Source organism: Colobus angolensis, unplaced genomic scaffold (assembly GCF_000951035.1).
Source record: "Colobus angolensis palliatus isolate OR3802 unplaced genomic scaffold, Cang.pa_1.0 Scaffold59, whole genome shotgun sequence".
Taxonomy (NCBI): domain Eukaryota; kingdom Metazoa; phylum Chordata; class Mammalia; order Primates; family Cercopithecidae; genus Colobus; species Colobus angolensis.
This window is the reverse complement of record NW_012119487.1, coordinates 1725051-1751863: the sequence shown is the minus strand read 5'-3', so window position 1 is coordinate 1751863 and position 26813 is coordinate 1725051. Positions and strand designations below refer to the sequence as shown.

The window sequence follows — 26813 nt, the reverse complement described above, 5'->3', positions numbered from 1 at the left end:
GACTGACATTCCATTGTTCTAGGTCCCTGAGGGAGAAATCCAGGCCAAAATGAAGAACAATGTTCACAAAGGCTTGGTAGAAATAAGAGGAGACATTTGTTGAAATCTTCAACATCTCTGACCTTTTTTTCTCTCTTGGAAGGGTTTGGTTTGGACTCACGACAGAGCTCAGTTTACAAAGCACAGTTCATGGAAGGAGCAGCTGTAACAAATGTTCCATTAGGAGATGTTCGTCTATTACGTTGCTCAATGTCTATTGACATTGAATTGCTTTTGTTTGTTTTAGACTTCAATTCTAAAAAAAATGTTTGTCTCTCCTAACAGACCAGTATACTTCCTTTTACCAAATGTTAGAGGTTACATATTGTTTATTTAGCTTTTGGCCTTGGTTATCTGTAAGACTAGAGTTAGATACAAGTGTCGATCAATATAATGCTTTGCATCTACTTGGGAGACACACTTTTTTTCCCTCAATTCTTATTTTTCCAAAATGTCAAAGATTATCCTAAATGTTATTGCATAGGTATCTTTCATTGTAAATTCCTTCAGATGCTTTTTAGATCTAGCTGAAACATAAATCAAAAATTATAAATTAAAAGTAATTTGGTCATATTTGGCAAAAAGAATGCTGTTTTCTATGTAAAGGGCCTCCCAAAGTAACAGATATATGAGTATAGATAAGATAAACTGTTAATAAATTCTTTATAAATAATGAAGTGTTTTGTAAATAAATATATTATAAGACATTATGATCTTTAGTTCTAGAGTTCAACAAACCTGGGTTCCAATTCCAGCTGCCTCACAAAATCAGCTGCTCTGAATCTTAGTTTCATCATCTGTGAAATGACTATAATAGCTGTAACCATCTCACAGAATTGTTGTGAGAATTAAATGAAATAATACATATGATGTGCACATAGCATGATGTCTGGCCTATGATAAGCATTAAACATTTATATCTGTTAGGTAGCTATCATGACATTTTAATTTTTCCAGCAGTATTTCTGTCAAAATATAGGAAATGTGGCTATTTGCTTAGCTCTAAATACGAGGTCCTAAAAGTTCATCTGAGCAATTACTGATGTTTTCTAAATCTATCCTCTCACTTTTTTCTCTAGTAGTTTGAGTGATCCCCGACTGAGCAGATGAAACATGACCTAACATCTGAGAACTTTGTTACCAAGTAGGGTGGATAGAAGACCATCAAAAACATTGTTTGGGAGTCTTAAAATATTTACCCACAATTTAAATTGTCTAATAATTTAAACCATGGGCTGCTTTTCATGCTGTGTAATTCTACTGTTTTTCCATACAACTCCTGTGTATCAGGGCTGGCAGCACTATTTGCCTGAGCCAGTCTTATTTTATTTTACTTTTTGGTAACTTTCGTGAACTGAGGGAAGCGTGGAATGGCAAAATTGCATGACACAATTTGGTTTTGTACATAGACCCAATTCTGCTAATTCTCTACAATTTCCCCCTCACCTGTACTACCTAACTCTAAAATATATTATTAGAACAGGAATTTAATATTTTTTTCCAGTTTTTTTTTTTTTCTTTAGGAGGTAGTGACTGAAGATAATAAAGCCCAAAGTGTTATGCTAACTAGGACCATTGAAGTTGGCAGAAAAAGGCCACAACAATAGCAAGAAGGCCCAGGATTTTCAACAGAAAGGAAACTGGGAAATTAGATGAATCCTTCAGGACCCGAGTCTTTAGTGGCTTCAGTATCCTTTGTTTCTGGGTGAAGATGGCACTCCTGGCTCCTTCCCATTGCCCAGGCCCAGCTAGGCGATACTGATAGGAGTTGCAGGGTCCGAAATACAGTCTCACAGCCAGTTTAGGATCTTTGAACAAGAGAGAGCAGAAATCTGGCTTCGCACCTATCTCTAAGGCGAGCTCATCCAAGTAGTCAACATAATTGGTCTGCAACGTCTGGCTCTGGCTTTCTCCAAACCTTAGTGAAGAAAGTAAAAAGGGAATATTCACAAAATGTTCTCAGTTTTCTAGAATATTAGGCATTCAAAACTGCTAAAGGAATGAAGGAATGAGTGAATACATGAATGAGTTTTGAATGAGTCTCTGGTGGAAAGTATGAGTTTATTGTTCCAGGAGGCTCATAACTCGGATTGAGAATAGACCCTCAAAGAGCCATGAATTCATGGATGCTCTAGAAAGGTGACAAGATGATCACCATTGTTTGGCATTTTTTAAGCAGTGGGAAATCTCCAGGCAAGTACATACTAGTCAGGATGGCGGCAGGGATTCATGAGATAATTCATATGAAAGCACAGCTTGGTGTCTTGCTCAGAGGAATACTTAATACTTGCTTGTTAAATTACTAAAGTACCTGGCAGTCTGGATGACATATAGTAGATAATCAATGTTAGGTAAAATTGAATTTGAACAAGAGAAAACTCCCTACACCTGATGTAAACCCCAAATCAACTTTCCAAGGGTACTCAGTCACTGTTGAACCTCATTTTACCTCATCACAAAGTACAAATCCTTGAACCTTCATACCAACCCCTTCCTAATTTATTTTGATGGGGATTCTCCAGCTAACTTTTCACAGCTATTCAAACTACTATCACCACCACTGTCTCATCCCATTCCCTCTCTAACCACAGAGTGTAGGTGGCTTGAGAAGTTATGGAATCTGATATGGGCATCATATAGAACTGAAATGAAATTAAGCCAAGGAGAAGTGCTCTGATTTGGTACAATTCTTATCTTTAAGTATTTGGTTCTTAACCTAGTATGTATAAGAATCGCTTAGGAAAAAGATAAAAATGCAATTTTTAGCCTCACACACTGAGTTTCTGATTCAATCATCTGGGCTCTAGCCCAGAAATTTGCATTTTATCAGGCAGTTAGGCAGTTCTTGTAAGTAGCTAGATCACTGTACTTCGAGAAACACTGCTTCATGTAGAGAATTAAAAAATATTCTTGCAGGTCAATTCTTTTTTCATTCCTTTTGATAATGTCCATCATCATAGTTCTCTCTGAGGGCAGGCTACACAAGCCTAAGGAATAAAAGGTTGGTTTGAATAGTAAGTTTGAGTCAATATCATTACTTTATCTAGTTGTTGATTCTTAAAATTAAACTCTGGCCATTGAACCATGTCATACCAGTCAGGGCTTCTGTACTGTTGAACTTCATGGGGTGCCACTCCCAAAGCACTCCATGTGACGCTGTCCAGGGAGCACAGTCTACAGCATGGACTACAAGATGGAGAGGGCCAAGAGAAGAGGCTGGAAAAGGGAAGCATGTCTGGGAACCTGGCAGCCATGACTAGCAGTTTGGCCTCTATCCTAAACGTGACAGGAGGCTGTGGAAGTTTTCTGCATGAAGTGAGAAGATCAGATTTATTTTTTGGAAAGATCTGTCTGGCTGCTGAATTTAGGGAAATGGACTCCAGGGACGCAAGCCCATGGGGAGACTGGTAAAGAGGCTGTTGAAATAAACCTGGTGAGAGATGAGAGTCGGGCAGTGGAGATAGGGAAAGATCGATGCAGGAGTTATTATTGTGTGCTCATGATTACATTGCCTGCCCACAAATGTACCCTGAGCTTTGAATGTGTTGAAATATGGTCAAGTCCCCTTGCCTAGAGTCATCAGACATCTCATACTCAAGCAGTCCAGGCCTAAGTTCCTCACCGAAGCCCTCCTGTCCAGACTTGCATCATTTTCTGCACACCCCCTTTTATTTACAGCACTGCTGTTTACCTGGTTTCCAATGCTGGAGATCTGTAAGCCCTCCTTGATTCCTCTCTGTTTCTCTGACTTTCCCACACTGAACCAATCATAATGTCCTGCTGATTTTTCCCTTAATGCTTTCTCACACTTATGGCTTCCTTTCCACTTTGTATCTCTGCCCTGGCCCAGGATGCATCATATTTTAGCATAGGTTACTTCAGTAACTTTCTCTTTCATCTGTGAGGCTGTAGTCTTTCCCCACTTTCAAATCTATATTCCACACTACTGCTGAAACAATCTATCCAAAGTGTAAATCTGCTAATGCCTGTTCCTTGCTTATAACCCTCCATTGGTGCCCCGGGCTGAAGAACTTTCTAAAATGCATATTCCAGATCCCTTGGCCAGTCTTACTTAATCAGGGTCCGTAAGGATCCATCAGATGATTTTCATGTGTAGCCATATTTGGGAAGAACTGACCTATAATTTATAATCTAAGCGCCATAGCATGTCTTACAAAATTCCTGTGTCCTGTCTCCTTCTCCAAGAGTAATCTCTTTTCTCTCTCTGCCTCATATGTCATGCTCTAGGAATGTCAAATATAATGTACCTTTCCATATGCATCATTGCCTCTATGCTTTTGTTCAGGCAATCCCCTTTTCTGCCCCTGAGAAATGCAGTTATCCAGGACGTTTTCCTTTATCATGTGCCCTCTCCTTTTTCTACCATGATAAGTGCCCTTTCTCTCCTTCCCTGAGCACTCCACATATTACTCAATCAAAGCATTTGTCATATTATGTTGAAATGGTCTGTTTAAATTTCTCTCAGTCCCACCAGTTCACAGCACAGGGCTAAGTATTCAGTAATACCTAGCTGAACAGAATTGAACCCTGGAGGCAGGGAGATAACACTGTTCTGGGGAGTATGAAGTGCTACACAGGCACTCAGAAATAAACCTTTTAATAATTTTATAACTTGTAGGGATTTGTGAAGTTGAGCTACTCAGGTATTAAGAGTTAAATTGATTTGCACATATGCGGAGGACGTTTTAAACACCACATAGGTAAAACCAGGAGACACAGATGCTTTTCTTAAACTTCTCTCTCACGATTCAAAGAAAAGTTAACATGCACTTAGCTTTATGCCAGTTGAAATTCTCTTGACAGTCTAATAGTTTAAAGGGATGATTGCAGGTATTTATTATTACCAGATTCCTGGTAATAATTTGTTATTCTTTGAATTCTCCAGTAACTTTTCAGAAAGCTAATCTTGTGAGAGCAGCCAAGGTTGTCAAACGTTTTCTTGGCAACCTTTTTATCTCAGGCAACATTCTTATCATTATTGATAAACTTCACCAGATCTGAAACCCTTAGCCACTCCCCTGCCCACACACTTACCTTTGAAAACTCTTGTCACCCAACGAGCTTGAAGTTCAGCAGTTGGGAAAATGGAACCTAGGGGCTGGATGAGACCAATGCATGCGAAGGTTGACTTCTCCAGGTGAGCGGGGAATATGTACTTATACAGTGAGACCATATTATTCTCTACTTTAACAAGTGAATCTTCAAGGAAGGGAAAAGAGAAACTATATCCTGTTGCAAAAATGATGACATCAATGTTCTCCTCCACTGTTCCATCCTCAAAAATGGCAGAAGTTTCTGTGAGCTCTTTCACTGTAGATTTCACCTTAATGGCTCCACAGAGTAGACGACTTGGGACATCATCATTTAGTACAGGTTCCTTCATAATGTATCTGAGACATACAGAAGAAAAACATTCTGAAGGATCATTTCCTGAGGAATCTTGAACCCTCTTGACATTTTTGGGGTATGGCTCTGAAAATAAAACGGCTTTTCAAATATCTGTAAAACTCTAACTTAACTGTGCCAGTCCTTATTTTCTGATTTAATTCTCATGTCACGAATACCTCCCATCAATAAATAAGGGAAAACATGTAGGCGACGTGAGTGAAAGAGATTTTAAAGAAGGAAGCATCCCCTAGGGCTTAGACAAAATCCCTGAGTTTTCTGGTGGTTATTATACCATTTCTGTTTTTAACCTTTGTCATGCTATCTAGCTTTTATTATTTTGCTGTTTTATTTAACTCCTATTTGATCATAAGTAAGAAAGAAAAAATTTGCTAAATTTCCACTAATTTTGAAACCTATGAAGGGATTAATGTGAAAATTAATATATAAAATTAGGTTTGGTGATATTTGTTAATCCCAAATATCCATGGAGTCTCTGTTAGTAATAACATGGATGTTGATGCAAAGTCTGCTTATTTTTTTTGTAGATTTGAGAACATTTTCTTTTTCTTTTTTTAATAGACAATACATGGCACTTATAAATACAGTAGTTACATGGCAGGCATTTGTTAAAAGATTCTAAAGCTCTTCTGTTTTTTAAGGGAAGAAACCTGTAACAACTACAGCAAAAGAACCATTCATAACATTTGCTTGTGCTTAAATCACTGACGTATAACTGACATCGACAGAGATTTGTCTTTTAGCAAAGAAAAAGGAATGTGTTTCCAAGGTTGCCCATGGGAAGAACCTTCATGGTATAGGGTTAGCAAAGCATAAATGATTAGATGGAGAATTACGTGTTTCCCACCACACCCCTCTGAAAGGCAGGTCTTAGTCTCTTGAAACAGTTTTCTCCAATGTTAGATAACTCTGGGCATTAGAAACTTCTCCCCTAGCTTTGCTTTCTGGAGCAGCTTGTAACACTTTTGTTTCATCTTCTTAAGTGTTTTTTAAAGGTATACAGAACAAATTTAGAATCCAAACTCCAGGACCTATAAGGTACTCATATTGTTAGATTGTAGTTTGAAATACCACGTTAGCAATTTGAATCTTTGTTAAGGGAGACACCTTCAGACAACTTTGCTCACCAACGAGTATACCATTAAAACAAAATAACTCTACTTGTTTTGAGGCTCAAGGCCATAATTTTCATGGTTGAACCACCGATTCATCTGTTGTTCTATCATCCATTTTACAACTGTTCGTGGCAGTACATTGCGGAGCATAGAACGAAACCGGGTGTGGAACACCGAGTCCCAAGGATAACCATCTTCAGAGACACGACTCACGACCCAGGTGCCATGCCTGGTGCTGATAAAAACCTGGCAAGCAAAAAGAAATGCAGTTTAAATTAGGGCATTGTCCCATTTAGGAGGAATCTACTACGAAGGTAATGTATCACATGTGTAGCCCCAGAATTTACAGAGATTCTGTTTTAAAGATGATTGACCTCAATGTAAAGTACCTCCTAAACAGGGGTACCCCATGGTATTTACACTGATATAGGAAGACTGTAACAAAGTCTTGAGAACTTCATGCAGACATGAGAAAGTCTTTGGGCTAATTCTGATGATGAAATCCGCAAGACTTTCCCATGTTTACAGTTGTGGTTTGCTGCTCCTTAAGAGAAAGTTCCTCCCTCCTCTCATGTTTTCCACCCATCTAAGTTTCTTCTATAGTGCAGGTAGAATGATTATAATCCTTGGAAACGTGTGATTATAGCCTAGTGACTACACAAGTATAAGTGTATGCATCTGCATATCTCTGGATGGAGAATAACAAGGGAAATAATCTTCCTTCCATACTTAAAAGACTTCATTATTGTGTGTGTGTGTGTGACAGGGTCTTGCTCTGTCACTCAGGCTGGACTGCAGTTGTGAAGTCATGGCTCATTGCAGTCTTGACCTCCTAGGCTCAAGTGATCCTCCCACCTCACCATCAAACATGACCACCACATCAAGCTAATGCAAACAATATTTTTGTAGAGATGGTCTCACTATGTTGCCCAGGTCAGTCTCAAATTTCTGGGCTTAAGCGATCCTCCTGCCTCAGCCTCCCAAAGTGCTGGGATTACAGGCATGAGCCATAGTGCCTGATACGTATTTTAAAAGTTAAAAACTCTGAACTTACACTGTGATTCTGTCTCTTAAAGTGCACATCTGAATCCCCTTTTGGATGTATTCTTTACCTTGTTTACTAAGATTTCTCGTTTCCAAAATGTACATTTAATCTCTTTTCAAATGTATATTTTGCTGTGTTTACTGTTACTCCCCCATTGTCCAAATGCATATTTGAACCGCTTCTTAAATTTTCACATACCATCCAGTGAGTTTTGTTTAAGGCTATACTTGATAAACACATAAGATTCACTTGCAAGGTAACCAATTTACTTTAGAGAATTGGATACAGGCTGCTTGGGTTTGAATCCAAATCACACTACTGTGGGTGAACTATTTCAATCTGTGTTGCGATAGGTGAGTGAATGATTTCAATCTCTGTGCCTCAGTTTCTCTCTCTGTAAAATGGGGGTATAAAAAGAATGCCTACCTCATGGCATTCTTGTATTCTTGTGTAGATTAAATGAGGTGGTATATATAAAGTACTTGAAATATTGCCTGGCAAGTGATAAGTACTGCTAGCTGTTATTTTGTAAAGTTAGGCTGGAAGAGAGGAGTTTCTTTTCCTGAGATGGAGTCTTGTTTTGTCACCCAGGCTGGAGTGCAGTGGCCGGATCTCAGCTCACTGCAAGCTCTGCCTCCCGGGTTTACGCCATTCTCCTGCCTCAGCCTCCCGAGTAGCTGGGACCACAGGCGCCCGCCACCACGCCCGGCTAGATTTTTGTCTTTTTTTTAGTAGAGACGGGGTTTCACTGTGTTAGCCAGGATGGTCTCGATCTCCTGACCTCATGATCCACCCGTCTCGGCCTCCCAAAGTGCTGGGATTACAGGCTTGAGCCACTGCGCCCGGCCGAGAGGAGTTTCATACAGTGCCTTATGTCTGGAGTGAACCAGAATTTGGAGACAAATTTTGTGGGGATGTGCCTTAAATTCCTAGCTTGTGAAGTAGCACCTACACCAACCATTCCTGTATTGCTGGTCTGTGTGTGGTATATACCTATGTTCTGAATTTCTCCTGCCGTTGCCCTTAGGCTGACTTGGCAATACTTTGATTAGATATTAGATACAAAAATATTTCCATTAGTGTCTCTTTCCGTTACTACTGTCCCCTCTTCTTCCTCAGGATCAAGTGGAATGCTCTGCCTGTTTGATTCACTCTTTTTCTGTTGTGACCCTCCCTACAGCAGGGGAGTCTAACCTGCCTTAGTGACACCAGCTGCAACAGCGAGAGAAACATGAGGATTTAGGCTCAGTCTGCTTTATCTGAGACGCATGCTTTAGGTCAAAGGCCAGAGATTTGGTTTTTGGTCAGAAGTATGTAAATGACTGATATGGTTTGCCTGTGTGCCCCCACCCAACTCTCACCTTGAATTGTAATAATCTCCACCTGTAAAGGGCGGGACCAGGTGGAGGTAATTCAATCACTGGCGAGGTTTCCGCCATGCTGTTCTCCTAATAGGGAGTAAGTTCTCACGAGATCTCATGGTTTTATAAGGGGTTCCCCCTTCGCTCTCATTCTGGTTCCTGCCACCTTCGTAAAGAGGTGTGCTTCACCGTGATTGTTAGTTTCCTGAGGCTTCCCCAGCCATGACAAACTGTGAGTCAATTAAGTCTCTTTTCTTTATAAATTACCCAGTCTTGGGTATGTCTTCGTAGCAGCGTGAGAATGGATTAATACAATGACGCAGCACCATCCCATATGATCTTGAGTGGCGCTTTTGGATTGTGGTAGAGAGTGCTGTATCCTTATAAAGGTGAATTTCTTTTAACAGAGCAGTGCACACTCAGAATTTTGGTGAGTTCAGGTGATAATTTCAAGTTATGCAGATGCATCTAGTTCTGTTCCTAGCAAATACAGCCCCTGTAAAGTCTCTGGTTAGTCTTTTCACAGAAGGCTTGAGAGTATATTACTCTGTGTAAAAGGTTTCACGATAGTTATAGATTTATATTGTTACTCTAATAAATATTGAAGAAATTAGTGCAGATGAATGATTATAATCCTGGAAATGTATGATTATAACATATTTAGGAGGAATCTACTATGTAGGTGATGTATCACATGCATAGCCCCAGAATTTATTGAGACTCTGTTTTAAAGATGATTGACCTCAAAGTGAAGTACCTCCTAAAAAGGGGGCACCTAGTGGCATTTACACTGATAGAGGAAGACGGCAACAAAGTCTTTTGCATTCTGTGCAAAAGATTATTTAAGGAGCTGTAAGGCATGCAGATAGAGCCAAGGTAGTTACTTAATACTGAATCTGGCACCATAAGGTTTTCTGTAGGGCAAGACCCATACAAGGAACTGGTTCTTTCCATCGAAAATTTGATATCTTTGGAATGAAGAAATCTAAGTCCAAATCACTGGTCTGACAACATGTAGTAGTCTAGGATGGATCTTCACTTGGCTGACTGCTACATCAGCTCCTCATATACTGCCCCATTATACACTGTTAGGCTTTGTGGGTATTCCCAGCATGAAAGAGCCTAGAGCTGGTACTCTCACTTTCCAGCTCTGCTCCTCTCCAGGCTGTCACAGTTCCTGCCCCCTCACTTGTTCTTCACACTGAGGTGATAAGTGACAGAGGTTTATTCTCACAAAGTGAAGACTTACTGGGTCTAGTAAATCTCTTTCTGGTGTTAGTGACCTGCTCTGTTCCCAGGCTGGCACTGACTAACACTGACTGATGGATGACTCTGACAGGGCCCATTGCAACCCCTTCATTAACCTGCTGGGCAGGCGTCATGTTTGCTTATAACTTTTGCCACTGGATATCTAGAGTCCTGAAAGTGTAAGACTCAGAATGAAAATGATTTGTTGGTTGTGCAGAGGGCCATGGTAAGCCCTGGGTGGCCAGAGATACCAGGCTGAGGGAGCTAGTGTAAGAGTGATTGGGCATCTTGTTCAGGCCTTCTTGAGAGGGGATGCTTTGGGAGAGGGCCTTTAGCAATTTTTCTTTCTTTGCCTAGGTCTATCCTTGCAGAAGGAGTTTTTTTTTTTTGCTATTCCTTACCACCACTGTCAGCAGCAGCATCGTGTAATGTTTGACTTTTTGGCAGCTGAGCTGGTGTCATTCCTGAGCAGGTGCTAAGAGGACAGTGGTTAGAAGGCCTCAGGAAGCACCTAAATATCTATGATTTTAATTGAGAGACTTACTATCTATTTAATCTTTCTTTTCATAATATTTGGGTAACTGAAGATTATATTTCAAATATAATTCAAATATGCACTAAATTTCTAAAAGCCACTCTCCAGAATATGAACAGATTAACCTCTCATTAAATATCCAGGTAGAAACAAGGTGTCTTGGCTGGGTATGGTGGTGCATGCCTATAATCCCAGCACTTTGGGAGGCTGAGGTGGGCAGATTGCTTGAGTTCAGGAGTTTGAGTCCAGCCTGGGCAACATGGTGAGACCCTCATCTCTACAAATATATGAAAATTAGCTGGGTGTGGTGTGGCATGTGCCTGTAGTCCCAGCTACTCAGGAGGCTGAGATGAAAGGAAGGCTGGAGCCCAGGAGGTCAAGGCTGCAGTGAGCCGTGTTGATGAAAGGCCTCTTTCTGGAAAATCATCTGGTCAAAAGTTCCCGTTTTAAAAATGGGGGAGCCATCACCCAGAGAAGTGAAATGAATCACTCTAGGATACATGGCTGGTTAGTGACAGAGCTAGGAGATAAACTGGTTTCTTGACTTCCAGATTTTCTATGATGCCACAATGGGCTACCAACCAACTAGTTAATGAGGATTGGAGCCGTGATTATATGGCTGGGGTTCTCCAGTATAGCAGCCCCACTTCCTCCCCTCCAGGTACATGGTAAGCAGAGAGCATCGCACCTGAGCAGCATTCTTACTCAGCTCAACAGCAATATCGGAGCCCGAGTTTCCCATTCCAATCACCAGGATGCGTTTTCCCTCAAATCCATCTGGATGCTTGTATTGGAGGCTATGGAAATATTGGCCTTTGAACCTCTCAATACCTTCAAGGGGAAGAAGAGAGAAGTCTGAACTCCAGAGCAACTATGTCAAGCTGATTTCAATAAAACTGCATTGTCAGCTTTTCCTTTCTGCAGTCAATTTGTTTTGCCTCTTCTCTATAGGAGTAAAGCACATAAAGTTTAGGTACCAGACCAGGTGGGGCCTGTAATCCCAGTGCTTTGGGAGGCCTAGGCAGGTTGATTGAGCTCAGGAGTTTGAGACTAGCCTTAGCAGCATAGTGAAACCCTGTCTCTACAAAAAAATACAAAAATTAACTGGGCATGGTGGCGCATGCCTGTGGTCCCAGCTACTCAGGTGACTGAGGTGGGAAGATTGCTTGAGCTTGGGAGGTAAAGAATGCAGTGACCCCTGATTGCATCACTGTACTCCAGTCTGGGTGACAGAGTAAGACTGTCTCAACACCAAAAAAAAAAAAAAAAAGCAACAGGACCAAAGGGGTTGATTTTGATTTCGGAGGCTCTGATAGAGACAAACAAATGGTCATGAATACAGCAGGACCAGATACTGCCTTCTGGCTTCCCATTATACTATTTTGGACTATATAATGACGCTTGACACTTTAATATCACATATTAGGCAGGGAGTGGTGGCTCAAGCCTGTAATCCTAGCACTTTGGTAGGCCAAGGTGGGCAGATCAACTGAGGTCAGGAGTTTGAAACCAGCCTGGCCAACATGATGAAATTGTGTCTCTAGTAAAACTACAAAAATTAGCCAGGGGTGGTCATGTACTTGTAATCCCAGCTACTTGGGAGGCTGAGGCAGGAGAATCACTTGAACCTGGGAGATGGAAGTTGTGGAGATTGCAGTGAGCCGAGATTGTGCCACTGCACTCCAGTCTGGGTGATAGAGTAAGACTTCATCTCAAAAAAAAAAAAAAAAACCCACTTATCAGATACTCTTAAATATTTCTTAAGCACATTATGAAGTGCTATTATAATTGTGTAATAGAAAACAATTTAGCAATCTTATTTTCCAAAAGTAAACAAAAACTAAAACTAAAAACCAGGAACATAGGAGTTGGTTTCCATATTGTATAAGTCAGTGACTTGCTGGTGGTTAATCACAGACAAGCTTCTCTGTGTCCTTTCCTAGTTACTATTACACTTCCCACAAACATACGACTTGATAAAGGATTTGCCATTGACGGTGGGGTTGCTTGAAAGAATCTTGAGATTATTGGTTCTCAAAGCGTGGTCACAAGGCCAGCAATATCAGCATTGCCTGGCGTTAGAAATGCAAATTCTCAGCCTCATGCCAGACCTACTGTCTTAGTTTGTCTTCTATTTTTAACAAAATATCTGAAACCGAATATTTTATAGTGGAAGGAAGTTATTTTGGCGCACAATTGTGGAGGCTGAGAAGTCAAGGTTGAACGGCTGCATCTGCTGAGAGTCTTCTTGCTGGTTTGGACTCTGAAGAGTCCCAAGGCAGCACAGGGCATTGCATGGTGAGGGAGCCAAGCATGCTAACATGCTAGCTCAGGTCTCTATTCCTCTTCTTATAAAGCCAGCAATTCCACTCCTGTGATAACCCAATAATCCATTAACCCATTTATCCACAAATGGCTTAACCCATTCATGAGGGCAGAGCTCTTATGACTCAATCACCTCTTAAAGGCCCCATCTCTTCATACTGCCCCATTGGGGATTAACCTCAATATGAGTTTTGGACAGGACATTCAAGCCATAGCACCTATTAAATCAGAAATATGGAGGGTAGGGCATAGCAATTTGTGCTTTGAAAAGCCCTCCAGGTGACTCTAGTTGGGAACAATTGCTTTAGATGAGCAGGTCTTAATCCTGACTATATATTAAAATCACCTGAGCAAACTTTCATTGCTCTAACACTACTCCATAGTGTTTGAATCCTTGGGTAGGGGGGTAGGTCCCCAGGCCATCAGGGATTTAGAAGCTCCCCAGATGATTCTAATATGAAGCCTGGCGTATGAACCACTATATTACCTATTTTTCTGAGGGCCTTGGGAAAGAAGTGTGTTCTCTCAGGAAAGACTTGGGTGGACCAGAACAGGTGGATGCAGGGTTCTATTCTTGCACTTCTCTCCCCATCACTAACTTGCAGAAGCATTTCTTTCTAGGAGTGCTCCCCTTGTGTGTGAGAATGGACCTGTGGAAAAGGCTCGGTGTTTGACAGGGTAGAAAAAGGCCAATGCAGGCACATGACTAGAAGGGCCTCTCCAACAGAGAACCAGTTTGATGTGCATTCTCTAAAATTCTGCTGAGGACTTAGTGACTTCCAAGGAAGTTGGCTCTGAGATCTATGTGTGATGAAGACTCAGAGGCTGATAGAAACAAAGATGCTGTTTGGTGTCTTTCATCTTTTTAGCTCTATCTCAATCTTATTGAGCCAAGTTGTGCCTAGTTGCAGCAATGAATCCTGCCTGTCAATCTAAACTACACATAAAGTACCTGGAAACCTACTCCAAAAAGCTGGGAATCCCTGCGGGTCTCACCTGGAAATGACTTCAGTGGGATATGAGGTAGAAAGTGGTGGCCACTGCAAACCATAACTGCATCAAAGACAGCACTCTGCTCCTTGCCGTTGCTCTGAGTGACAACCTTCCATTGGCCAGTGGATGAGAAATCTGAACATTTTCTCACACTAAGGACAGTTGTCTTGAAGAAACAGAGAAGGCATCATTGAGAATTACTCCAGGATAACATGGGCCAAGTGTTTCCTTCTCATCGCTGCTTCATGCAAGAGGCCTGACTCAGCAGTGGGGCCAGTCTATTAAGGGTGTTGAATACTGAGTAAGGACTTGAGAGAGAAAAGAAAAACAAGTTCTTATGAAAACTGTCAGAATCCAGATGGAGTCACTAATGTTAAGAAACCCAACAAATAGAAGTGGGAAAGGCCAGAGAGAGCAGGTTCTCATGGTGTGTGCCTGGTAACAAAAAAGACTACAAAAACCACCACCTTGCAGAAAGAGTATCATCATCTTACACAAAAATGACTTCTATAAGAACATCTGCTCAGTAACTGTCCAATCTCCGACTGGCATCACCCTTGTTATTGCTCTTTATATTATTTATATAATTATTTCAAAACAATTATGTAATTGTATTTTTCCGCCATTTAAAAACCTTCATCTTCCTTTAACTCCCTGAATACACACATAGTTTACCATGGCATGTACATTCTCATTACAATGCTCTATTACCAAATAAGTTTCTTTTAAAGAACTTCTGTTTGTTATTTGATAGTCTGAACAAGGAAACAAACCAATAATTCAAGTTATCATGCAGTTGGCATATGTCAGGAACGTCTTATGTAGCCACCTCTTTGTGGACTTTGTATTAGAGAAGATATTTCATGTAAAACACTTTGCAGAGTGCCTGACACATGGTCAGCATTCCACGGAATGATAGTTTTTAACATTTACTATTTTTAAAACAGAGTACCTCATGTGAGCAAGACAGTTCGTGATCTCATTTGAATAAAATGATTTATTGGTTCATTAGTTTTTTTTAAATGTAGCTCACTGGAGGTCTGTTAATTTTTAAAATTGTACATAAATGTTTCATATCTGCTGGATTAAACAATATCAAGTGGAAGCAAAGTTTATAATGCTAGAGGAATGGCATGCTTCTCATTTGCAAGTATTTTAGTCTTTTATATATTTAAAATCTTTAGATATTTTTCAAAATCCTGTGTTGGTAATTTTTAAGCTGTCTCAATTTAAAAATATATATGGAATATTAGTGGAAATCTTGTGAAAGGGCTTTAAATATCTGGGTAATTTTCAGACGAGAGAAAAGATTTCAGATTGTAGTTCAAAGTAGTATATTAGCTGAAGTGCTGCAGATCCTTGCTATTCAAAATGTGACTTGAGGACCAGGATCTTCAGTATCACTTGTGAGCTTGTCAGAAGTGCAGAATTTCAGAACTTACCCCATACCTATTAAATTAGAACCTACATTTTTAACAAGATCTCCAGGTGATTCATGTCCACATTAGAGTTTGAGAAGCACTGGGTAGATTACATTGACAATCATAAGCAACAGGGCTTGTTACAGTTTGCCTGCTTCTCGAGTTGAGCTCTAACACCTATGACTTGCACCAACTCAGAGATCCATAAAGAGAAACTAGTCTTCCCAACCCCTCTCACTCTCCGAGAAACAAAAGCAGCAGTAACACCATAGCCAAGAGAAGTGACTCCCTTGCAACTCTAACATGATCTTTAAAAGAATGGAATAGAAGTTATATATCATAAGAGGGCAATATATTTGTTAAGTAGATTGATAGTTAAGTGTACAAAGCTACAAAACCTTCTGGTATACATAATCAGTTATTCACAAGTTAGATCTAGGAATTGGGGGAAAACTACATTAGGTAGAACTAGACATTTTAATGGAATTTGTAAATACAAATTTTCATCGAAATTTACTAAGTTGATATTATATAAACCTAGTATTAGAATTACTAAGAAAATGAGATGTATTAAAAAAATAAGCCTCACTAACAGTTATTTATCCAGAAATGTTACTTACTTTGAGACAGGGTCTCTCACTGTTGCCTAGGCTGGAGTGCAGTGGCACAGTCACCACTTATTGCAGCCCTGACCTCCCAGGCTCAAGTGATCCTCCCTTTTCAGTCTCTCAAGTAGCTGGGACCACAGGTAGGTATCAACATGCCTGGATAATCTTTTAAAAATTTTTTGTAGAGACAGATTTTCACCATAATGCCCAGGTTGGTCTCAAACTCCTGGGTTCAAGTGATCCTCCTGCCTCAGCCTCCCAAAGTGCTGGGATTACAAACATGAATCATCATACCTGGCCAGGAAATGTGATTTATATTTTCTAAGCATAGGAGCTATTTCTCAAAGTATAGACTATTGATAAACATTCAGCATGCTTAATGAAAATATTGTTTTTTGTTGACTGTTTTTGAGGAAGCACAGGAAAAGGTAACTCCAAGTGTATTTCAAAATGATTTGGCCATCTTTAGGTTGCAAGAGATTGCATTCAGAAAAAAATGATAAGTAAAAATACTTTCCACAGCCTTCTAGTATGGACAGAGAGCAAGGAGTTTATTTAATACATGTCTAAGAAATCCCATTTCTATGAAGAAGCTAAGAAAACAAAACAGCAATTTAATTTTGGTATATGTCCTTTCAAGGCAAATGAAGCTAGGCATACTCAATGGTAACAGATAATAGTTTAAATGAATTTTTGAGGCCGGGTGCAGTGGCTCACACCTGTAATCCCAGCACTTTGGGAGGCTGAGGCAGGTGAATCACTTGAGGTCAGGAGTTCGAGACCAGCCTGGCCCAAATGGTGAAACCTCATCTCTACCAAAAATACAAAAATGAACTAGGCATGGTGATGTGTGCCTGTAGTCCCAGCTACTATGGAGGCTGAGGCGGGAGAATCGCTTGAGCCTGGAAGGCAGAGGTTACAGTGAGCCGAGACTGTGCCACTGCACTCCAGCCTGGGCAACAGAGTGAGACTCTGTCTCAGAAAAAAAAAAAAAGAAAATGTTTTGACATCAATATCATTCAAACCTTTAACAGATGATTTTCCTCTTCAATAAATGTATATAATCTATAATATCAAGGGTAATAACACTACTTTTTGGGTTTTATATCAGGTTGTTATATTTCAACAAACACTTAGAATGGGATACTTTATTCATAATCGCTTTCATTATCAGAGTAACTTTTCTATTTAAATAGCTGAACTAATGTAGAGAAACCCATTTCCCCAAAAATACAATACCTGGAACTGAATATATTTTAACAGATCAAATTTTTTGACAAAAATCCTGAAATATTCCAGAAGTTTAGAATTATGCAGGAAGTTTGGAAAATCTTCAGGCATTGGAAAGTCACTGAAACAGGACATTTCTTTGCTGGTGTTGGTAATGACAGATTGATAGATGCTTGCTCGGCCATCTTCCACCTTCTCCTGAAGGATCAAATAAAATAGTGATAATTACGCACTCAATTTTTTTGTTTGTTTTTTACTCTTCCTACATCTAACCCCTGGGTGATACAATTGTCTTTGGTTGCTGTGATGTGATGACAATGTTTAGGTGATGAGTGCAGTCTATGTGTTCCAGCAATCATTCTGTGATGACACCAGTTTATTGCCTACCTGTAACGCTCACTGTGAGGGGTGGGGGTGATGTGGCAATGGTGAGGCTGGGGTCATGGACAATTATTTTGGCACATTGCAAGATATTAGCATCCTGGGTCTCTACCTATTTAATGTTAGTCTTTGTGACAACCAGCTTGCTTCCTAAATTCCCCTTGGGAAGGCTGTATACAGCCACTAGCTCTTTAGAAACCAGTAAACCCTGGGACACCGGGCAGAGAACGTAATAGAGAATTTCAGTATTCTAAAATGAGTACTTTTGGAGGAAGGGAGTTTGCACATTTTGACAAATTTTGATTTGAATCCCTTTACACAAATCAATCATTGTCAAGTGATAAAGGTGAGTAGCACTGATATCTTATTTATTTATTTTTTTTGGAGACGGAGTCTCGATCGGTCACCCAGGCTGGAGTGCAGTGGCGTGATCTCGGCTCACTGCAAGCTTTGCCTCCCAGGTTCACGCCATTCTCCTGCCTCAGCTTCCTGAGTAGCTGGGACTACAGGCGCCTGCCACCACGCATGTCTAATTTTTTTTTTTTCGCATTTTTTAGTAGAGATGGAGTTTCACCACGTTAGCCAGAATGGTCTCGATCTCCTGACGGCATGATCCGCCCACCTCAGCCTCCCAAAGTGCTGGGATTACAGGTACCACCGTGCCTGGTTCATTTTTGTATTTTTGGTAAAGACAGGGTTTCTTTACCTTTTGATTTCTTTACCACACCCATTTTGGCCAGGCCAGTCTCGAACTTCTTACCTCAAGTGATCTACGTACCTCGGCCTCCCAAAGTGCTGGGATTACAGGCGTGAGCCACTATGCCCAGCTCCTCTCTATTTTTTTCATTCATTCATTCATTCATCATTTATTTTGTTTACTCATGCCTACTCTAGGACATTTTTCATGAGTAGTGTGTTTATGCTGGTCTAGAATCAAGATTTTATTTATTTTGAGACAGGGTCTCATTCTAGTTGCCCAAGCTGGAGTGCAAGGTCACAATCTCAGCTCACTGCAGCCTCAACCTCCTGGGCTCAGGTATGCACCACCACACCCTGCTAATTTTTTGTTTTTTTAGTAAAGATGGGGTTTTGCCATGTTGCCCAGGCTGGTCTTGAACTTCTGGACTCAAACAAATGGCCCACCTTGGCCTCCCAAAGTGCTGGGATTACAGGCGTGGGCCACTGCACCTGGCCAGAATCAAGATTTAAGTGGTGACTTTGTTATAATTTCAAGTAACTTGGTAAAAGCTAATCAGGTTAAGGTATGCTAACTTTCTAGGTTGTTAGAATTTAGTATGGCATTATTATTAACTATACATATTAATATCCAAAGAGTTTGCACTAGAATGCAAGGGGTTTTCTGTCTCATATACAAGGATATAATGATCTGAACTCTGTATAAACAAATAATGGTAGAGTGTTTTTATTTTCACACACTGGCTTTAAATTGCATAATACTGAAGTCAAACTGATGTGTAAACTATTTCTGGATGTTTCAGTATGATTGAATATAATGTCATTGGCAAGACAATAAGTTTCTTAAGTTTTCAAAGTCGGAAATATTTTATGAAGCAAAAAAGACTATTTTTCTCAAGACCAGATAGTTTTTTTTTTTTTTTTTTTTTAGACAGGGTCTCACTCTGTGGCCCAAGCTGGAATGCAGTGGCATGATCATGGCTTACAGCAGCATCAACCTCCTGGGCTTAAGTGATCTTCCCACCTCAACCTCCCAGGTAGCTGGGACCACAGGCATGTGCCACTACACAGGCTAATTTTTTTTTTTTTTTTTTTGTAGAGATGAGGTCTTAACTATGTTGCCCAGGCAGGTCTAAACTCCTGAGCTCAAGCAATCCACCCACCTCGACCCCTAAAAGTGCTGGGATTACAGGCATGAGCCACTGCGCCCAGCCCCAAGACCAAATAATTTTATGAGTAGTATAGAGTAGAGATAAATAGGAGGGTTCTGGAGTCAGACTGACTGGGTTGATGTCCTAATTCTGCCACCTTTAATGGCTTCGTGACCATGAGCAAGTTACATAGGTCAGTTTCCTCATTTTCCTCTATAAAACGGGGCTCACTAATAACTTAAACATGCAACAATTGTTCCAAGGCTTTAATGAGAGTGAATAAAGTACTTAGCAGAATGCCAGGCTCAAAATACATACTTAAGAATATTGATCTCTTTTCTATTATTGGCCACTAGAGTTAAATTTACTAAGCCAGCCACAGTTTTGAATCAGTTAAACTAAGACAGTTATACTACAGCCAAAATGCTAGTTTTTAAAAGACCCAACAATTTGGCTTAAAAATGTGGTTGGCTCCTCTATCAGGTCAATTTTAAGGGAATTTTGAGTGATGAGAAGAACTGATTTGATGTCTGAGGCCCTACGGTAATCTTAGGACCGGGGCAAAACTTGCCTTTGGGAGGTTTTCTTTTACTTGTGTAGTCAGTCTGTCAGCAAACAATAATGACCTCACAATTCTTTTTCTGAAGATCAAGTGATAATCCTTTCTTTCTTCCTTTTTTTTTTTTGAGACAGGATTTCACTCTTGTTGCCTAGGTTGGAGTGCAATCTCATGATCTTGGTTCACTGCAACCTCCCACTCCTGGGTTCAAGTGATTCTCTTGCCTCAGTCTCCTGAGTAGCTTGGATTACAGGTATGCACCAGCACGCCCAGCTAATTTTGTATTTTTAGTAGAGGCAGGGTTTCTCCAAGTTGGTCAGGCTGGTCTGGAACTCCCGACCTCAGGTGATCTGCCCCCGTCAGCCTCCCAAAGTGCTGGGATTACAGGCATGAGCCACTGCGCCCTGGCCAAGTGATAAACTTTTATTGTTGGGTTAATTGGTAAATAGCAGCTAAAAAAACCCCCTTGTCTTTATATGTGCTGTGCTTCTTTCTACATATAGTTTGCTAAAGTAGGTGTCTGTGTATTTAGAGAAATCTGGGTAAAATTGGCCTAGTTTTCCTAGTTATGAAGAGATGATTAACATTGATTTAATAGACAAGTATGTATCAAATACTTATCCTGACCAGGGCCTGGGCTTGGAGTTAGGGATAAGATGCTAACAGTACAAACATAGTTTATATCTTTATGGAGCTTATTGTTATATTGAATTAAAATGCACTTGAACTTTGGAGACATGAAAGTGGAGACAGAGGGTTTATTGTCAATCAAGAGGAGGACAGAGACACAGTTTTCAAAACCGATAAATTTAACTCACATATTAAGTACTCGTACTGCCTGGATAATATATTTAAGTATAAATATAGATATTCTGAATTTCCTTATGTATAGAATTTGCCATTTTTTAACATAAATGATCATATAATAAAGAATTCTTCTAATATAGAACTTTCAGAATGTCAGAAAACTCTAGCAAACCAAATTAATTTAGATAGCACTTATTTAGAATTTATGATCTTTTGATCATGATCTGAATTGAAGTTTATGTTTGACTTCATGACAATAAAAAGGTCGTAAACTGAGTTTAAGGAAGATCATAAGGGTAATATTTAATCTACTCAAGGGAGCAAATTTATAAAGCAGAAACAGATTCACTTATTGTAAATGTGAATTACAAAAACTTACAAATTAAACTTTTTGTTTGTGAAACATCATTATATTGACCCTTACCAATCAATAATTTTGCTTTCATGGGTAGTTATCATAGGCAGTTAGAAGTAATAAAATGCTTTTCTTTAAAAATATTCTGTGATTCTGTCATTTCACTCTTTCGGATGGACCTTACATCTATGTGCTCCATTACCTTAATTGAATATGATTGAAACTCTTCTTATTTCCTTGTCCTACAGTTAGAGGTAAAATAGCAATTCTCAAATGCCAGTCAGTGGACCAGTTGCATTAGAAGATGGGTCCAGATGTGTGGTGGCACAAGGCTGTAATCCCAGCTACTCAGGAGGCTGAGGTAGGAGAATCGCTTGAAGCCGGGGAGTGGAGGTTGCAGTGGGCAGAGATTGCACCAGTGTCCTCCAGACTGGGCGACAGAGTGAGACTCCATCTCAGAAAAAAAAAAAGGCCCAGATTCCGTATTTTAGAAGTGCTCCCTAGCTGCTTCTGAACAATGAACTTTGTGAACCACATCTCTGTTAGAGTATTGCTATCTTCTGTCATCTTTCATTAGGCTGGTGTCCCCCTTGATCGCTGGCTTTGATCACTGATAGAGGCCCCTAATTAAGCTCCCTGGCTCAGGTATTTCCCACCTTTTTTTCTGCTGCTTTCAGGGTAAAGGGTATACACTCATTAGCAATCTGTTTGGAATGTTGGATCTTGGGGGAACCATATTTTAAGAGAGAAAATGATATTTCAGATTGAACTTAGAGGAAGAAAATCAGGATTGAGATATGTCTAGAGAGTATTACATGAAAATTAAAATAACTAAACATATACATCTGGAAAAGGAGGAGATCCAAATATTAAAAGAAAACCCACAGGAAAAAAAAACTATACATGGTAACTCCCACGTGACTACAAGGTATTAGGAACAATAAAGGAAACAGCGAAGGTTAGTGACTGAAAGATGATCATGTTTTCCTCTATCAATACTTCAGCAAGGTTATTAAGTGTAAGAGCTCCAAAACTGTAAACCCTCATTTTTTTTCCCCTGCCACCTATGTTCCCCTGAGCAAATACTTTATCTGAAAACTGTTTCTTCTTAATATGTAAATAAAGATAATCATAATACGTACTTCCTAACAGTATTGCGAATAAAAGAAGGTGATGCTTGCCAAGTGCTTCCCATTGCTAGAAACAGAGCTAAAAATATATGCTAATCACCTACCTGTCCCATGGTCCATATGTGCCACTAGGGGGTGCTGGAGAGTTTGGAAGAATTCTGTATTGTCTGGGTTGGGCATAGGACAAGGATTCTTAAATTTACTTATTTATTGTTAATTTGTCACCACCAAATATGTTAAGTAATCTCAGAAGGATTTGTATAAATATAAAAATTAATAACCCATTTTAAACATTGCTTCTGGATGGTAGAGTAGTGAAGAGGCAAAGTTTCCCAGGGAAGAGTATGGGGCTCCCAGCAACCTTCCTGAAACTCAGTCACCTGGTAACCCAAACCCTCACATAGCCCTCCTGCAGGCAGCCTGTGAAATTTTGCTTATTTTATGTTTCACTCTGAAGGGAGACTCTTTGGACCTTTTGACTTCATTGAGTGGAGACAATAGTTTACATTCCTCTATTGGATATAGTTTTAAGAGGAATTTGAAATGTGATACTGTTACAAGTTCCACAGTTATATACTTAACCTTTAATATTCAATAAAGCCCAATTGGGTTTTAATCCAGTTTTTCTAGTGAATAGGAAGGTATCTCTAGTCTGAAATTTTAGATAATGGCAATAGGATAGTTGGAGAAATATTTTACTGAAGAAAATACCTTCCTAGAATTCATCAAATCATATTGTTGGCAGACTATTCAAGCTAACTCTCATCTCTTTTGCTGACAATAAGTCCGTGGGATGTGAGCTTGCAAGGATTTTGGTATACTGGGGGAGGGAGGTTGTGGAGCCAATCTCCTGCATATACCAAGGAACAACTGTAATTTCTACATTTCTTGTTTAGGTTAAGAATCTACCGGCTGGGCGCGGTGGCTCATGCCTGTAATCCCAGCACTTTGGGAGGCTGAGGTGGGAGGATCACGAGATCAGGAGATAGAGACCATCCTGGCTAACACGGTGAAATCCTGTCTCTACTAAAATTACAAAAAATTAGCGGGGCGTGGTGGCAGGCGCCTGTAGTTCCAGCTACTCGGAGGCTGAGGCAGGAGAATGGTGTGAACCCGGGAGGCGGAGTCTGCAGTGAGCCGAGATCGAGTCACTGCACTCCAGCCTGGGCCACAGAGGGAGACTCCGTCTCAAAAAAACAAAAACAAAAACAAAAAACTCCCAACTGAAGTCTACATGTGAACCTAGAGTGGACAAAAATATCTTTGGTTAAGACAGGAATGACCAGCACATTATATCACCATCCCAGGAAAAGCTAAAATGATGTTAATTACCAGGTTTTAATAAGAAATGAATGTGATTTAAGCTGTTTTCCTTTTTGCAAAGCTACCTGTCTTACAGAAGAATACATTTCTCCCTTCTCCATCATTAACTCTGAGTGTGTTTAGATACTAGAATGATCAGATTTTTAAATTAGGTGTTTGTATAACAATTACCAAACTTGTCTTACAGGATTCATTTGAGATATTTATTAAAAACTCCCAGAAGATTTTGATTCAGTAGGTCCGGGATGGTGCCCATGAATCAATTATTATTATTATTATTTTTTTGGTGGCAGGTTTGTTTAACCAAAGGAATCAATATCTTTAAGAAACTCTGCATGGCTGGGAATGGTAGCCTGGGCGACAGAGTAGGACCCTGTCCCAAAAAAATATTAAAAAGAAAAGAAACCCTCTAGGTGTGGTTTATGGTCATATGTAGTTGAGAAGTCTAATGTTGAATGTTAAAAAAGATCCCTGTTGGCGTGAGATTAAATTTGAACTGACAAAGCACGTGCAGGTCCTGGATCACCTTGCCATCCTCCTAACTAATCAGCCTGCAATGAGAGCCCTTTGTATGGTCTCTGCTGATATGAGTTTGATTTTCATGTAGTCAAACCTTTTGCTCCCATCTGGAATATTCTTAAGTGTTTTAATATCTCAGAGATACCTGATTACATAATTCTAAAGTCATTGCTTTTGGGTTCTGAATGTAAACTTTTTGTTTAATGGTTGTAAGTCAGGGCTTATCTGTTTAGAAGTCATAGAGGCCCTGGTTTGAAGGCCAGTTCCTCCAGTTGTGTGGCCCTGGCCATCTCACTTAACCTCCCTCACTTTCAGTTTGCTCATCTATAAAATATATAGTTATTGTTAGTAGCTAACATTTATTGAACTCTATTATGAGTCCCAAACTTATCTAAGTTCTTTGTATGAATTATCTCCCTTAATCTTCAAAATAGCACTACGAGATAATCACACTTGCCTGTTATATCCATATATAATTGAGTAAACTGAAACACAGGATGTAAATAACTTGCTCAAGATCTCACAGTTAGAAGGTGGTAAGCTACTGCCTATTGAGAGGTTGTGGGAAGGAATAATTATAAATCCTTATAGCTGTCTGTCTATGCAACTTTCCAATTTTTATACAAATTGTGAAGGACAGCGATATGGGTTGACTCTGTGTCCCCATCCAAATCTCATCGTGAATTGTAGTTCCCACAATCCCCACATGTCATGGGAAGGACCCGGTGGGAGGTAATTGGATCAAGGGGGCAGCTACCCTCATGCTGTTCTCATGACAGTGAGTGCGTTCTAATGAGATCTGATGGTTTCATAAGGGGCTTTTCCCCCTTTGCTCAGCACCTCTCTCTCCCATTGCCATGACTGTAAGTTTCCTGAGTTCCTCCCCAGCCATGTGGAACTGTGAGTCCATTAAACCTATTTCCTTTATAAATCACCCAGTCTCAGTATTTCTTCACAGCAGCGTGAGAATGGACTAATACATACAACTAGCATTGTCAATATTTGGTTTGATTAATAGAATACATTTAATTAATAAAACATATTTGACAAAGAGTTTCACAGCAGTTATACTAGAATGTCATTGATAAAGCTCACTAAACAAACATGGTTCATTTGTCAGAAAAATAGTAATGATAACAGCATGTTCTCTAAAGAAGCATTTGGTTCAATAATTGAAGCAGAAGTGATATCTTGAAGAATCCCTGTTACTTCTATTTTTGTAAAATGTTCTGTAATATTAGTGTATTAGAGAATGACAAAAGTATGGGCTGTAAGACAATTGCTGAATCCAAAAGAAGACATATTTTACATGCCTGGGTCAGCTACCTGGGTTGGGTTAGTATTGACCAGGGGAGAGATACCAGCCTATGACTTCAGTTCCATTATGGCCACGTCAATAAACAGAAATAAAATCTGATCAAAGTTGTTTAATAACTTCTCAATATGGCCCATCAGTAACCGTGATTCACCCTGAAATAACACGACCTGTTCAAGACCCAAGAAAATCTCACTTACTTTGAACCTCCACACTCCTCCAATATCTTCAGTTCTCTCAAAGCAAGTGGGCTCAAGTCCCTCATCCACACAGCACTTCAGAGAAATCAGGCCACTGACCCCAGCTCCTATCACAGCTACCTTCTTTGCCATCAGTTCCTGTCAAGGAGTTGATCAATCGACATTACTTAACTGGGACAACGGGTAAGAGAATCCTTATGATGTAGTCAGGTAGTTGGCTTTAAACATTGTAGCAGTGGTAATTTAATAAGCAGCACTATTGAAGAAAGAGCCAGTCAAAAATCCTGCTCTCTTCTTGCCTTTGAGAAAAGCTGAGTTGTCTTATGGACTTTTGTTGCACACCTTGCTTACATCTAGCTTTAACATTTAAAAGCGACGCATTCAACAAAGCCAGTCTATGCAGTAACATACTAGGTATGTGAGCCAAATTTCCAGCTAGAGTTCTGAGCTTTTCCTTTTCAGCTGCTTTCCCCAGCAATCAACCTTACCTTTGTTTTTGCCTTTTGGCACCGTCTCTTGACAGAATAGTTTTCTCCCTTGGTTGTGTGCTGGGAGGCAGTTGGAAGTGTTTTTAAGAGTAGGAGGTGGCGGTGAGAAATGGGAGGAGCTCCGTCTCTTCCAGCATTCTTCCAGGTGAAGCTCCAAAGACTTAGCCAGGAGTCCTAGAATTAGGCAATAGGTGCATATTCTGAGGTCAACAGTAGTGATGCAATATCTTTACAGTAACAGCATATACTCTTACACAGTAGCAACATATACTCTTATACATACAGATAGTTTAAAAATCCTTTTTATCATGATGTAATAAATATTCACAAATGAACATACAGGGATAAATAACAAGAAGGTTAAGATTACTCCTAACCTCACCACCCAGAGGTAACTGCTGTTGACGTTTTGGTGTATTCTTCCACCTATTTATAGATATACACACACAAACAAAAGTGCAATAGCAGTCTAATTTCCAACTTGATTTTTTAACTTTCCAGTATATCAATATTGTGCACCTATAGCAGGATTTTTCATGGTT

At 39.9% G+C, this 26813-nt stretch overlaps 1 protein-coding gene and 1 long non-coding RNA gene across 2 annotated transcripts; one reads left to right on the top strand and one right to left on the bottom strand.

Moving 5' to 3' along the window:
- FMO2 (flavin containing monooxygenase 2 (non-functional)) lies at positions 1-26415 on the bottom strand. Its single transcript, XM_011962287.1, has 9 exons — positions 26272-26415; positions 25784-25921; positions 17357-17545; positions 14092-14254; positions 11459-11601; positions 6628-6827; positions 5095-5450; positions 2954-3026; positions 1-1957 (listed from the first exon to the last, which is right to left on the bottom strand). The coding sequence occupies exons 2-9, from the start codon at positions 25913-25915 to the stop codon at positions 1606-1608; spliced, it is 1608 nt and encodes a 535-aa protein (XP_011817677.1). The 5' UTR covers positions 25916-25921; positions 26272-26415; the 3' UTR covers positions 1-1605.
- On the top strand, positions 6702-11698 carry LOC105526334. Its single transcript, XR_001004069.1, has 2 exons — positions 6702-6801; positions 11432-11698. It is a non-coding gene; the product is annotated as an uncharacterized LOC105526334 (long non-coding RNA).
- Positions 26416-26813: the final 398 nt, after the last annotated feature.

Bases quoted from the DNA above. Each gene is read 5' to 3' on its own strand.
- FMO2 (XM_011962287.1), bottom strand. From the start codon at position 25,915: ATGGCAAAGAAGGTAGCTGTGATAGGAGCTGGGGTCAGTGGCCTGATT. The intron at 5,451-6,627 runs GTAGAGTTATTT...TGTATGTCTCAG, and splicing joins GGCCTTGAGCCTCAAAACAA to ATACATTATGAAGGAACCTG. The intron at 3,027-5,094 runs GTAAGTGTGTGG...TTTATTCCTTAG, and splicing joins GGTGACAAGAGTTTTCAAAG to GCTTGTGTAGCCTGCCCTCA.